Raw genomic sequence first — 14272 nt, 5'->3', positions numbered from 1 at the left:
TTCACTTTTTAGTTTGAATTTTGAAATATGATAAGTGAATCATTCGCGAACGATTTTCTTGAAAATGAGCATTGATGATCAGATCAATGATCTGTTGACTATTTTTACATGAATCGTTTCGCGAACGATTTGGATATACGGACGATTGAATTGAATGTTTGAATCATTTTCAAGTTGCTCAATTTACGGTGAACGAATCGTTCGCGAATGAGTCGATCAAACTGAGAGTGAATCATTCGCGAACGATATTCTTGAATATGTGTATTGATGATCAGTGATCTGGCTTTTTTTACACAATTCATTCGCGAACGATTCGAATATGGGAACGATTGAATTGAATGTTTGAATCATTTTCAAGTGGCTCGATCCAAGGTGAACGAATCGTTCGCGAATGAGTCAATCAGATTGAGAGTGAATCATTCGCGAACGATTTTCTTGAATATGAGCTGTGATGAATTGATGATCAATGATTTGAGTCCATATGGACTATTTTTACGCGATTCGTTTGTGAATGATTTGACCTGACTTGGTGAATAGTTGGCGAGGAATTGGTGTAAAAATGAATGAATCGTTCGTGAACGATTAGATTGACCAATTCAATCATTTACAGATGGGTTTCAGTCCAATATGAGCTAATCGTTCGCGAATGAATTGACCAAGTCTGATGCATCAGGATGAGTCGTTCGCGAACGATTGAAATGAATATTTGAATCAGACCGAGTGAATCGTTCGCGAACGATTAAATTAGCCGACTCAATCATATACAAAATGAGTGTTGGTCCAATATGAGCAAATCATTGGTGAATCGATCGCGAAAGATTGTATTGAATCGTTTACGAATGAATTGATGAGATCAAGTGAATCGTTCACGATATAACGATTGATCAAATTAATCTATTGAATCATTTACAAATATGAATTCTGGTTCAATATAAGCAAATCGTTCATGAATGAATTGACAGAACTTGGCGAATCGTTAGTGAATGATTGATTTGGATGTTGAATCGTTTTCATCCAGTTTGATCAAATACGAACGAATCGTTCACGAATGAATCGATCAATTTTGATGAATCGTTCGCGAACGATGTAATTAGCTGATTGAATCATTTACTGATAGATATTGGTCCAAATGAGCAAATCGTTCGTGAATGAATCGATCAAACTTAGTGAATCGTTCGCGAACGACGGATTGAGTTGATTAACATTTGTCAAAAGGTTACTAAATATTGGAACGAGCGAGATGAATTTTCGAATTTTTTTCAAGTTGACAGATGAAAGAATTATTAGCGAATGATCTGATCAATCATAAGTCGTTCGCGAATGATTTTATATCAAAGTAATGAATCTTCTGTAAATATTTGGAAGTATGATGAGAGTGAATCATTCGGAATCGATTTGCTCGAGTAGGAGTTGCATTGAGGAATGATTTGAATTCGTATATGTGATTCGTTCGCGAACGATTTTAGCAAAAGTGAACGAATCGTTGGCAAACGAAAACGATTTAATTAGATGAATATATCATTTATAATTATGAATGGATTTTTCTGTTCTGAACAAATCGTTCGCGAATGATTTGGTTATGCCAAGTGAATCGTTCGCGAACGATTCATTAAAAATGATGAGTTTTATGCAATTTTCCGAAAAATTTAGGATTTATGTGCTTTAATGAGAAAATGAAGCTACATAAGTGCCCTTCATTTTCTTACCACATTCTGTCATTAATTCAAAATTGGAACTAGAATTTATAAAATGACCAGTTAATTGTAATGAAATTTTCGATTTCAAATTCTCTTCACATCTAAACCTCTAAACGGATGTTTTTAAAACTTAATTTTACAGATACACACCTCTGTTCCCAACTTACAAACTGCATGGACAGCTAATCGTCGTGTTTCCAAAGATGACTGGATGGAATGGCTAAAAAGATTGAGTATCGGTCTACTCAAAGAATCCCCATCTCCTGCTCTGAGGTAGCTAATAATCGATGAAAAATACTACAGCTGGTAAAATAATTTAAAGATACGATCACTCATCAGATATCGATTCATTTCTCAGATCATGCTGGGCTCTAGCTCAAACCTACACGCCTCTCTCACGAGACCTGTTCAACGCTGCTTTCGTCAGTTGCTGGACCGTACTAACGAGTTCGGTTCAACAAGAACTCATTCATACCTTGGAACAAGCCCTAATGGTGCCAGATTTACCCGAAATCACTCAAACCATCCTGAATTTGGCCGAATTCATGGAACATTGCGAAAAAGGACCGCTCCCCTTGGATCCTCAACTCCTGGGAGAACGAGCTATCCATTGTCGAGCTTACGCCAAAGCTTTGCATTACAAAGAAGACGAGTTCCACAAAGGTCCTACGAGCCAAGTGATCGAATCGTTGATATCGATCAATAACAAACTACAGCAGAAAGAAGCAGCTGCCGGGTTATTGAATTACGTTATGAATCATAAAGGCGATAATTTCAAAGTACAAGAACGTTGGTACGAGAAGCTAAACAGATGGGATACCGCACTGAAGTCGTACGAAGAACGACTGCAAGAGAATCCCAACGATAGTGAGTTGTCTTTGGGACGTATGAGGTGTTTGGAAGCTTTAGGCGAATGGTAAGTGTCAATTAATTGAGAGATGTTGATCTAAATTGGTATCTTTATGACTGATTGGTTGTTTTTCTTGCAGGACGCAGTTGAACGATGTGGCTAACCAGCAATGGAATCTGTTCCCGGAGACTGATCGTGAAAAGATGTCTCGTATGGCTTCGGCAGCTGCGTGGGGATTGGGTCAATGGGATGCGATGGATCGATACGTCAATTGTATACCTAGAGATACCACAGATGGGGCTTTTTACAGAGCTGTTCTATGTGTTCATAAGGATCAGTTTATTATGGGCCAAAAGGTACTTTATAATCATTCCTCGCGTTTTGAAAATTTGACTTAATATATTCGTCTTTGAGTTTGAATAGTTTAATTTGACCATATATTTTTTTTTTGTGCAGTTTATCGACTCAGCTCGCGAGTTACTCGATACCGAATTAGCAGCCATGGCTGGTGAAAGTTACCAAAGAGCGTACGGAGCCATGGTCTCGGTTCAAATGCTCGCCGAACTCGAAGAAGTCATTCAATATAAACTGATCCCCGATCGAAGACCTACCATCAGGAAGATTTGGTGGGATCGATTACAAGTAAGTACTCGTATTTTTATTGTCGATGATTGGAAAAATCAAATGGGAGTTTTATTTACGTATTTTTGAATGCAGGGATGCCAAAGAGTGGTCGAAGACTGGCAGCGTATCATTCAAGTGAGAACACTGGTTATACCACCTCAACAAGATATGCATACTTGGTTGAAGTACGCTTCGTTGTGTAGAAAATCATCGAAACTTGTGAGTATCCTAAATAGAGATGTCAGTTGCAAAGGGCCAAAATAGCGTTGATTATTTTGTCAACAAATTGTGTTTTAGATGCTGTCTCATAAAACTTTGAAAATGCTATTGAACGTTGAGAATTTGGAAGATGATAAAATAGCGGTTTCTTACGTTTATCCTCAAGTTACATTCGCCTTTTGTAAACACCTGTGGGAATCTGATAAGAAAACCGAAGCTTATAAGTAATTATTTTGTGCATAAGTATCTTATCGTTTTATTGTTTTTTTTTGGTGACATGTTTTGCTTAGTTATAAAATTATTCCATCTCAATTTGTGCGCGGTGCGAGTCTATTTCCCTTACTTATATCATCATGGAGTTTAGAAGAATCATTTTAAGGGGAGGGGTTGTAGATATAATGATTATTTTCTTCTATATTGTTTTATAATTAATTAGGCTATTGAAAAGCACATACAAACTGAAATGGAAGCTCTTGAGGCCTTAATATGAGATTTTGTTACCTTTATTCGGGGGGTCATTGAACTCTATTGGTATCACAAGGGTCCATATTTCTGAAAAAATTCTAAAATAATGGAAAATATTGTGTGACATAATTATTATCATTTGTAACGTTTTTTTGGAACCCGAATTCAAATATCGACTTGGTTTTTTAATCAGACCTCACTAACCTAGCTCTTCTACAAGTACCTCAATTGAGAACTTGGAGTTGAAATTTTTAGACCTTCTTCTCAATTAGACGCATCTTGAGAAATCATTAGTGAGATTTTTTTACATTTTTGGAGTGTTCCGAATCAGAAGCCTTCTGTCGCTGTAACCCCTCCCTCCTCTTTTACTTGAAAATTTGTTTTCGGTTCTCTTGTGAGAAATTGAACAGTTTTGACTTGAAAACTTTCTGATCTGAAAAAATTTCCACCTTTTTCCAATCTAAAATTGGTGGTTTTTTAAAAGAATTATCAAGAAAGCTCACTGTTATCCATTTCTTGATTACATTTCAAAATTTTTCATTCATTTTGTTTTCTTTTAAAATTTGAAAATTTTAATATTTTCTCAAAAATTAAAAATTTTAATTTTTTTTTAAATTTGAAAATTTCAAATTTTTTTCAAAAATTTGAAAATTTTAATTTTTTTTTATTTGAGAAAATGTCGTACTAAAAGACTTTCTTTCATCATGTGTTCCCATTTTTTTTAGCCAACTTCGAAATTTTTCATCATTGTAAACTCTTCTCACAAACTGGAAAATTTCGCCATGAAAGTTGTAGAATTTTGGCTTGAAAATTGAAATAGTTACGTTCAAAAATTGAAACATTTTAGCTGAAAACCAGGAAAACGGTGGCTTGAAAATTGGAAAAAATTTTAGCTCAAAAATAGGAAAATTTTGGCTAAAAAACCAAAAAAAATTGACTCAAAAATTGGAAACATTCTTGTATAAAAAACTGGAGTATTTCAACTTCTTAAATTAAAACTACTTGCCTCAAAAATTGACAATTTTGACTCAAAATTGAAACATTTTGGCTCTATTGAAACTAGAATCGGAAAGTTTTGGCTCAAAAACTGGAAAACCTAAGCTCAAAAATTGTGAAGTTTTGGCTAACAAATTCTGAAAAATTTTGGCTCAAAAACGGAAAGATTTTTGCTCAAAAATTAGAAAATTTCGGCTCAAAATTAGAAGATTTTTGGCTTGAAAACTGAAACATTTTAGTTCAAAAATTGAAAAATTTTGGCACAAAGATGAAAAAAATTGACTTATAAATTGAAAAGTTTTTGGCATAATAACTGAGACAGTTTGACTTAAAAATATGGTAAAGAGCTCTTGAATTCAAACAATTTGCCTCAAAAATTGAACAATTTTGGCTCAGATATTGGGATTTTTTTTTGAAACGAGATAACGAGAATTGGAAAGTTTTGGCTCAAAATCTGGAAAACCTAACCTCAAAAATTGTGATGTTTAAACTCAAAAATTACTTGGTAAATTTTTGGTTCATAAACTGTAACATTTTGGCTCAAAAATTAGAAATTTTTTGACACAAGAATTGGAAAGTTGTGGCTTGAAAACTGGAAACTCTTAGCTCAAAAGTTGTGAGGTTTTGACTCTAAAATTCTAAAAATTTTGCTCAAAAACCGTAAAATTTTGATTTAAAAACTACAACATTTGTGCTCAAAAATGGAAAAGTTTTAATCCAAAATTGAAAAGTTTTGGTTTTAAAATTGAAAAATATTGACTTAAAAATTCAAAAATTATTGGCTTAAAAACTGAAACATTTAGGATCAAAAATAAAAGTTTTTGCTCAAAAACTAGAAAACCTTAGCTCAAAAATTGTGAGGTTTCGATTCAAAAGTTTTAAAATTTTTGGTTAAAAAACTGGAACATTTTTGCTTAAAAATTGGGAATTTCTGGCACAAAGGATCAGAAAGTTGTTACTCAAAAATTTTGACCCTCCCTTTTTTTCTTTTTCAAAAATTGAAAATACCTATATTTAGAAAAGTGTGATGCTTTTCCCTAAAAATTTCTGAGCATTTTTTTTATAGTCATTTCTTGATCAAAATTTGAAACTTCCAATTTATTCTCTCTTTCTTTCAAAATTCTGATATCTATATGCTTTCTGACAAATTTTATTTTTGAGAATTTTTTGAAAGTAGGAAAATCTAAGAGCGAATTCCTGATCTGATTGTTTTTTCCACTCCTGAAATTGTATCCATTATTAAAATAATTATTCAAAAATAAAAATATTTTGTGCGTATTAAACCTTAGAACTTTATTTCAGCCAATTGAGCGAATTCGTCGAGAAATTCCAGCAACATCAAGGAGTATTTTTCGGACCTCAAGACGACAAGCAGCAAGACATGAGACGGCGATTCTTAGCGAGGTAATTAGATATCTCTCTGCGGCGATGTAATCGGTGTAATTGTAAAAAAAATTACATTACTAATCCTTTAAAAATTTATTGCAGATGTTACTTGAAGCTAGGACAATGGCAAGAAAATCTACAAGGTACAAATGAAAATTCAATCATGACCGTTCTGCAGTACTACAGCCTTTCCACAGATCACGATACCACTTGGTACAAAGCTTGGCACTCGTGGGCTTACATGAACTTCGAAGCTGTGCTTTTCTATAAGCAATTTTATTCTCAACAGAATTCCACCGAAACGAAAGTAAACGCAGTCTTATTAAAATATCCTTCAGCCATGGAATCGTTTTTCATAACATTTTCTCTGTTTGTTTAGTACATATCGGATTTCGCTGTACCTTCTGTGAGCGGATTCTTCAAATCCATAGCCCTGTCTCACGGTAACTCACTCCAAGATACGTTGAGACTGCTTACTCTATGGTTCGATTACGGTCAGCATTCGGAAGTATGCGATGCCATAGTCGACGGTATCAAAACCATCGAAATAGATACCTGGCTACAAGTGATACCTCAGTTGATCGCTCGTATCGATACGCAACGTGTACTCGTTGGTCGAATCATTCACCATTTGCTGTTCGATATCGGTAAACATCATCCGCAAGCGTTAGTCTATCCTTTAACAGTCGCCAGCAAATCGGCCAGCAGCACGAGGCATAATGCTGCGAATAAAATACTCAAGAGTATGTGCGAACATAGCTCTACTCTCGTGCAACAAGCTGTGATGGTGGGTGTTTCGTTACAAAAAGGAAATTCGATACAGTTGAGATAATTGATTGATTTAATGGGTCTTGTATTTGCGCAGGTTAGCGACGAATTGATCAGAGTGGCCATATTGTGGCACGAATTGTGGCACGAAGGTCTCGAAGAAGCTAGTCGTTTGTATTTCGGCGAACGAAATGTCAAAGGGATGTTCGAAACGTTGCAACCTTTACACAACATGCTCGAAAGAGGTCCCCAGACTCTCAAAGAGACGTCCTTCAATCAAGTAAATATTATCTTTACCTGCCCAATTTGCTTAAATAAAGCAATACTTACTCATTTTTTTACCTTTGAATGTAGGCTTATGGAAGAGATCTCGTCGAAGCCATGGAATGGTGTAACCGATACAAGGTTTCTGGTAATATACGCGACCTGAATCAAGCATGGGACCTATATTACCACGTATTCCGCCGTATATCGCGACAGCTACCTCAATTAACTAGTCTGGAACTGCAATACGTCAGTCCTAAGTTACTAATGTGCCGTGATCTAGAATTAGCCGTACCTGGATCCTACGTACCGGGCCAACCAGTTATCAAAATCGCCTATATTCAAAGCGCTTTGCAAGTGATCACCTCCAAGCAACGGCCCAGGAAGTTGTGTATCAAAGGTATTTATTTTTTCTGCTGTTTATTTTTGTTTTTTTGGATCTTAATAATGATTTGAGTTTTTTCCCCCCTTTTGCAGGAAGTAACGGTAACGATTACATGTTCCTTTTGAAAGGTCACGAAGATTTAAGACAGGATGAAAGAGTGATGCAGTTGTTCGGTTTAGTTAACACTTTATTGCTCAACGATCCTAAGACTTTTAGGCATAATTTAACCATTCAAAGATACGCAGTCATTCCGCTATCGACGAATTCCGGTTTAATTGGATGGGTTCCTCACTGTGATACTTTACATACGCTTATAAGAGATTATCGTGATAAGAAGAAGATTCTGCTCAACATCGAGCATCGTATTATGCTCAGGGTGAGTTCGCAGCGATTTGATAGTTGAATATTTTTTTTATATTTTGGGTTATTATTCGTAGCAGCTTGAGGTGAAAATTCGAGTCAGGTACTACGATTTTGGTCAGTTTTCCTCACAGATTTACCTCGATGGTTTAGTAAAATGAACGTGTCCATTTAGAGAGGTAGAAGGGGAGAAGGGGGAGATCGTATTTTTTAGGCATTGGCGATTTTTTTCGAAACTCATATTTTGAGACAGATTAAACTGGGCGTCAATTAGTTTGGGGGATTTTGAAAGGAATGAATTGAAGATTCAAAAATGAGTAATTGTAATTAGAAAATCTCAAAGTTGAACTTGTATTATGAAAGCTCAACTTTTCATGATCAAAATAAAAAAAATTGAAGGTCTTGTCATTTTAAAAATTCGAAAAAATTACCGATTTTTTTAGATATGGCCCCTTTATGCTTTTATCGATCCAATTTGAGACTTTTGATGGTGCTCAGTTCAAATTTTCGCCCCTTAATCTCCTCATCCTGCCCCCATTTTTAAAATAAAAACAAAAAAATTATAGAAATTTGGTGCGACTTGTGACATGTCAATTTCTGCTAATTTAAATGTGCTGAACTCGAATATCTAACTATTTTTTCGATCGAACCCTTCTGACCCCCTTCTCCAGCCTCCAGCTTCTCCCCAATTCATCCACCATAGCTACAGCATGATTTTCAGATTCTAGAACATTATTGAAGTAACGTGTGACGTATCCTTTGTTAGGTTTTCGAGGATTCTGAGTTCGATGTTTCGCTTGTGTTTTGGATACGACCCTTAAGTGCCTTCCCAGCCTCAAAATTTTGAAAAAAAATAGTTCAAAAAATTGCAAAAATCAAAAATATGATGTGACGTAGGATGATTTTTTTATCAATTTCGGGTTGTCGAGGTTCAAAATGCATTGAATTTATCAATCGCATTTTTTCCAGTCTCAAGTTACCTCATACGTCCCTCGCCAGTGAGAATTGACTTGGTTACATTATAATTTCTTTCATTTTTTGAAAATTGGCAACTAAGAGAGTAAAAACGAAACAGATATTCGAATTCATAGTTCCTTTAAATTCTTGCTCAGCACCTTTGAAACCATAGCAAATTTGAAAATTTTTTTGAAAAATTGCAATCTTGATTTTCTAGCAAAAGTTGCTCAAAAAATCAGATTTTTTATCGTTGCAAAAAAACCAGCTTTTCTGATAAAAATTGCAAAAAAAATTAAAACAGAAATTTTTTGCCAATTTCTCAAAAATTGCTATTTTTGCCAAGATTGATAAAATTCTGATTTTTTACAAAAATTCTTCTTTTGTAGCAAAATTTTTAAAAATTATATTTTTTACTCAAAAATTTCCCAAAAGTTGGAAATTGTCAAAAAGTATCACTTTTTTGTCAATGATTTTCAAAAAAGTGCTAAAATTGTTAAAAATTCTGGTTTTAACAAAAATTCTCGGTTTTTAGCAAAATTTTTGAAAATTTTCACTTTTTAAAAATTTCCTTAAAAGTAAGAAATTACCAAAAAATTTCACTTTTTTCTCAATAATTTTCAGAAAGTCCTTCTTTTTGCTGAAATTCTTTAAAATTCTTGTTTTTTCAGGAATTTAAAAAAAGTCTTGCTTCTTAAAAAATCTGCTAAAAATGTCTGTTGTTTTTTTTCAAAAAAAAAATCAGAAATGTCCCATTTTTTCAAAAATTAACCAGAAGTCTTGCTTTTTTCTCAAAAATTTCCCAAAAGTTTGTTGGAAATTGTTGAAAAGTATCACTTCTTTGTAAATAATTTTCAAAAAGTGCTAAAATTGTTGAAAATTCTGGTTCTTACAGAAATTTACAAAAATTCTTGCTTTCTAGAAAATCAGCTAAAAATGTTTTCTTTTTTTCCAAAAAAAAAAATCAAAAAAATGCCATTTTTTCTAAAAGTTGACCAGAAATCTTGCTTTTTTTCTCAAAAATTTCCCAAAAGTTGAAAATTGTTGAAACGTATCACTTCTTTGTGAATAAGTTAATTTTCAAAATGTGCTAAAATTATTGTTAAAAATTCTGGTTCTTACAGTACAAAAATTCTTGCTTTCTAGAAAATCAGCTAAAAATGTTATCTTTTTTTTTTCAAAAAAAAAAAAATCCCATTTTTTCCAAAAGTTAACAAGTCTTGCTTTTTTTCTCAAAAATTTCCCAAAAGTTGGAAATTGTTGAAAAGTATTATTTTTTGTCAATAATTTTCAAAAAGTGCTAAAATCTTATTGCTAAAAATTCTGGTTTTTACAGAAATTTACAAAAATTATTCTCGGTTTTTAGCAACATTTTTGAAAATTTTCACTTCTTCTCTAAAATTTCCTGAAAGTCAGAAATTGCTAAAAAGTATCACTTTTTTATCAATAATTTTCAAAAAGTCTTTCTTTTTGCCAAAATTGTTTAAAATTGTCGTTTTTTTCAAGAATTTACAAAAATTCTTGCTTTTTAGAAAAATCTGCTAAAAATGTTGTCTTTTTTTATTCAAGAAAAAAAAGCAGTGAAGTCCCATTTTTTCTAAAAATTAACTAGAAGTCTTGCTTTTTTGCAAGAAATTTCCAAAAAGTCTTTCTTTTCACTTTGCTTGATTTTTTCCCCAAAAATTGGTTTTTTTGCCAGGAATTGCTAAAATTCTCACTTATGTATGTATGTATAGTTGTCAAAAATTCCCAAAAAGTCTCGCTTTTCGATAAAAAAGCTGTAAAAAAGTAAAATTCAACTTTTTAAAATTAAAAACCCGGAACATTTCAATTTACGATGTTTTACAATTTTTGTTAATTTTTTATGCATTTCAATGTCTTGTTTTCGTTTTGTCACTGTTTTGATTACTTTTTGTCTACTTTCTGGAGTTTTTTTTTTTTTACTTAATTTTGGAAAAAATTGTGTACGGCTCTGTTGTGAATTTTATTTTTGTTTTTTAAGCAGAGGAGGAGGAGGAGGAGGAGGGGGGATCTCAAAAAATGAGTCGATATTCGAATTCAGCACATTTGAATCTAAACAATCGATATGATGTCACATCATTTAAAAAAATGTTTTGAATTTCAGTCAAAAATGTGAGCACTCGTATTCTTCAAGGCTGCGTTGAGATCAAATTTTGAAAATGACTTTGTCAAAAAAAATTAAAAGTGTGTTCGCTGTGATTTTTTCAATTTTTTTAACGGTCTTCTTCAATTTTTGTATCCATTATGAAAAGTTGAACTTTCATGATTGAAGTTCAATTTTGAGTTCTTCTGATTTTGATTATTGATTTTGAATCTTCGTAACCTTGCCCACAATGGGCTGTCAAAGTCGAGCAATTTTGCTGAAAAAAAATTGCGAAAACGTAAAAATTGCGACGCTTGCCCCCCCCCCCCCCCCCTTCAAGAGACTCGATTTACTTTTCAGTTCAAATTGCTATATGGAATATTAGCCACTTAATTTTAATTACCTTGTGAAAATAATTCGATATTTTTGATCCGAGTAGATGGCTCCAGACTACGATCACTTGACTTTGATGCAGAAAGTGGAAGTATTTGAACACGCGTTGGATACGACGCAAGGAGACGACTTGGCTAAATTGCTGTGGTTGAAATCACCTTCGTCGGAAGTGTGGTTCGATCGAAGGACGAATTACACGAGATCGTTGGCTGTTATGTCGATGGTTGGATATATTTTAGGACTCGGGGATAGGTAAATATCGACGTTTCTAAATCTAATCTATAATGTGTCTCAATTGTTGGCCAATTTACGTATAATTTCAATTTTGAGGATTAATTTATTTTTTATTTTTTTCAGACACCCGTCTAATCTTATGCTGGACCGATTAAGTGGTAAAATTTTACATATCGATTTCGGCGATTGTTTCGAAGTCGCCATGACGCGTGAAAAGTTCCCCGAAAAGATACCATTCAGATTGACTCGAATGTTGATCAACGCTATGGAAGTGAGTTCACCGACTCCTTCATCATCAACGATTCGAAAACGTCTTCGACTCGTCACCCTAATGATCTGTTTACAATATTTTTAGGTTACCGGAATCGATGGCACGTATCGTAAAACTTGCGAAAGCGTCATGTCAGTGCTGCATCGTAACAAAGATAGTCTAATGGCTGTGCTAGAAGCATTCGTTTACGATCCTCTGCTCAACTGGCGTCTGATCGAAGGCGGTGGCCATGCTGGAGCCAACGGTATCGTAGTTGTTCGCTCCTCCAAAGGCAGTAATTCAACGCCTTCAGCTCCGTCTGTATCTGCTGTCTCTGAGGCTGTGAACAGCGACGCTGATACTCTATCCGATGCTGCTGCCAATAGTAGTTTGAATATTGCCAAGAAACAACTCTCGGAGTCGAGTGGTTAGTTCGAAAAGACGTACATTTTACCTAATTTAATCGAATTGTATGTTAATTTTTTGGTGGTTCTAGGCGAAGCTCAACAACAGCCTGAGGCATTGAATAAGAAAGCTTTGGTTATCATTACCAGAGTTCGAGAAAAATTAACCGGACACGATTTCGATAAAAAATCCGCCGTCTCGGTTGAAAAACAAGTCGAACTGTTGATTAAACAAGCTACCTCGAACGAGAATTTATGCCAATGTTATATCGGATGGTTTGTATTCATTCCTTCGATTTTCAGTTTCGATTTGTTTAGTCTGTTTATCGCAGAATTCACTATATTTTTGAATCGTTTCAGGTGTCCGTTTTGGTAAATGAAGGAGAAATACGTACCTACGTATATTTGAAACCAGCAAAACAAGTTATTGTATAATCTTCGCTGAATAATGGCGAAGAAATTGATAGCATTTTACACGTGTATACCTGCGTTATTTTTACACTATTATCTCGCGACATTTGATCATGGTGTCGTGTTTTTGCATTGTTGTTACCTTTTCATTATGTACCTTTTGTTCGGCCGATATGGTTTATTTTTTTCTTTATTTCTTTTTCAATTTGTAATTTTTATACGAATCATTGTGAACTGTAACGGGGTTTTGCCTATTTTGTTTTGTTTTGTAGATAAAGATAAGTCGGGTTGTTAGTGAATAATATTTTTATAGACTAGGAAACTTGTATTTACGATTACGAAGTATAAAAATGTGTAATTTACGTACATACGCGGTATAGCGTGTAATAATTCTCGCTGAATTTTAATCAAATTTAAAACACAATGGTAGAATTTCTTTCAGAGTTGTCTCCAGTACGTCTTCTTTATCCGGTTTCACCAGATAGATATCCAAATTACCGTCTTTTCGAACGAATTCCGCCACCGTTTGACGACACGAGCCGCAAGGTGAGACGAAATCATTATCTTTAATCGCGCATACGGCTAATCGAACGAATTCACAGTGACCCTCCGAGACTGCTTTTACAGTAGCTGTACGTTCGGCGCAAGTGGTCATTGGGTAAGCGCTGTTTTCAATGTTACAACCGGTATGCGTTGTGCCATCTTGACATAGTATAGCAGCCCCTACTTTGAACTGGCTGAAAGGTACGTAAGCTCGGTCTCGAGCTGCGATACTGGCTTCTAACAGAGCCTTCGTTTCGTTATCTGTTAAAGAGAGAGAATAGCCCGGTTAGGTAGATTGTGCGATGTTAGAACTAAATTAAAGGAATTTAAGTGCTGGTATTTCGACTCTCCGTCAAACGTTGACAAGGCGTTAACCGAGGTCGAAGCACCGGTTAACTATTGTTCCACGCTCCGTCAACATTTGACGGAACGTTGACAGAGTGTCGAAATACCAGCCCTAAATGATTCTGTGTTGGCTTACCGAGGTCGTTGAACTTCTTCACTTTCATTTTTGATTCTCGTTGCGACGTTGTCGTTGGATGGAGGTAATTCGCGAAACTTGGCAGTTGCCTGAACACTAACTTGGATACGTTGTGTTTGATCGATCTCGCGAGTTGAACTAAATTTTTAGGATCTGTCTCGTTTAAAATGTGTGCTACGACGACGTCACTGAGAGAGACGTGATTGTTCAAACAGAAGTGTTCATTGCATGAAGTTTTTTTTTTATTGGGTTCATTAACGATTGTCGTGCTACTTATTGTAATAATAATGGTAGAGTGACTTGTTTATTTTTCATTCGCGAAGCACGTGTAGTTATTTACTTATTCAATTTATCGAATTTATTTTTTGATATTTTAGTGTGAAAATACGATGAATAATCGGTGTATTTGAATTGTCTAACGGATGTGACAAGTTAATGAAATTTATCAATTTTTAAAGCAAGTGAATGAGAAGTACATGATGTG

General features: G+C 34.5%; 2 protein-coding genes across 3 annotated transcripts in view; one reads left to right on the top strand and one right to left on the bottom strand.

The window, feature by feature from the left end:
* The window catches only part of Tor (serine/threonine-protein kinase Tor), a 33972-nt gene extending 20784 nt beyond the window's left edge, over positions 1–13188 (top strand). For both annotated transcript variants that reach the window (XM_065360621.1, XM_065360620.1), the window contains 17 exons: positions 1840–1970; positions 2056–2613; positions 2687–2903; positions 3004–3189; positions 3265–3390; positions 3469–3614; positions 6154–6255; positions 6340–6544; positions 6617–7024; positions 7103–7285; positions 7360–7669; positions 7747–8030; positions 11512–11717; positions 11823–11970; positions 12055–12376; positions 12446–12629; positions 12714–13188. In XM_065360621.1, coding sequence (XP_065216693.1) covers positions 1840–1970; positions 2056–2613; positions 2687–2903; positions 3004–3189; positions 3265–3390; positions 3469–3614; positions 6154–6255; positions 6340–6544; positions 6617–7024; positions 7103–7285; positions 7360–7669; positions 7747–8030; positions 11512–11717; positions 11823–11970; positions 12055–12376; positions 12446–12629; positions 12714–12729 — 3732 coding nt within the window. In that variant the 3' untranslated portion in view covers positions 12730–13188. The remainder of the gene's footprint in view (positions 1–1839; positions 1971–2055; positions 2614–2686; positions 2904–3003; positions 3190–3264; positions 3391–3468; positions 3615–6153; positions 6256–6339; positions 6545–6616; positions 7025–7102; positions 7286–7359; positions 7670–7746; positions 8031–11511; positions 11718–11822; positions 11971–12054; positions 12377–12445; positions 12630–12713) is intronic.
* Positions 13053–14066, bottom strand: LOC135842943 (cytidine deaminase-like). The gene is made up of 2 exons (XM_065360632.1): positions 13789–14066; positions 13053–13568 (listed from the first exon to the last, which is right to left on the bottom strand). The coding sequence occupies exons 1-2, from the start codon at positions 13814–13816 to the stop codon at positions 13168–13170; spliced, it is 429 nt and encodes a 142-aa protein (XP_065216704.1). The 5' UTR covers positions 13817–14066; the 3' UTR covers positions 13053–13167.
* Between the last annotated feature and the right edge of the window lie 206 nt (positions 14067–14272).

Source organism: Planococcus citri, chromosome 4 (assembly GCF_950023065.1).
Source record: "Planococcus citri chromosome 4, ihPlaCitr1.1, whole genome shotgun sequence".
NCBI lineage: Eukaryota > Metazoa > Arthropoda > Insecta > Hemiptera > Pseudococcidae > Planococcus > Planococcus citri.
Note: the sequence above shows the minus strand (reverse complement) of the source record. Positions and strands in the feature narration are given on the sequence as shown.

What these genes read in the sequence shown, in the direction of transcription:
- LOC135842943 (XM_065360632.1), bottom strand. Translation starts at nt 13,816, where the DNA reads ATGAAAGTGAAGAAGTTCAACGACCTCG. An exon ending in GAAGAAGTTCAACGACCTCG is followed by an intron (nt 13,569 to 13,788) that starts GTAAGCCAACAC and finishes TCTCTTTAACAG; the next exon opens with ATAACGAAACGAAGGCTCTG.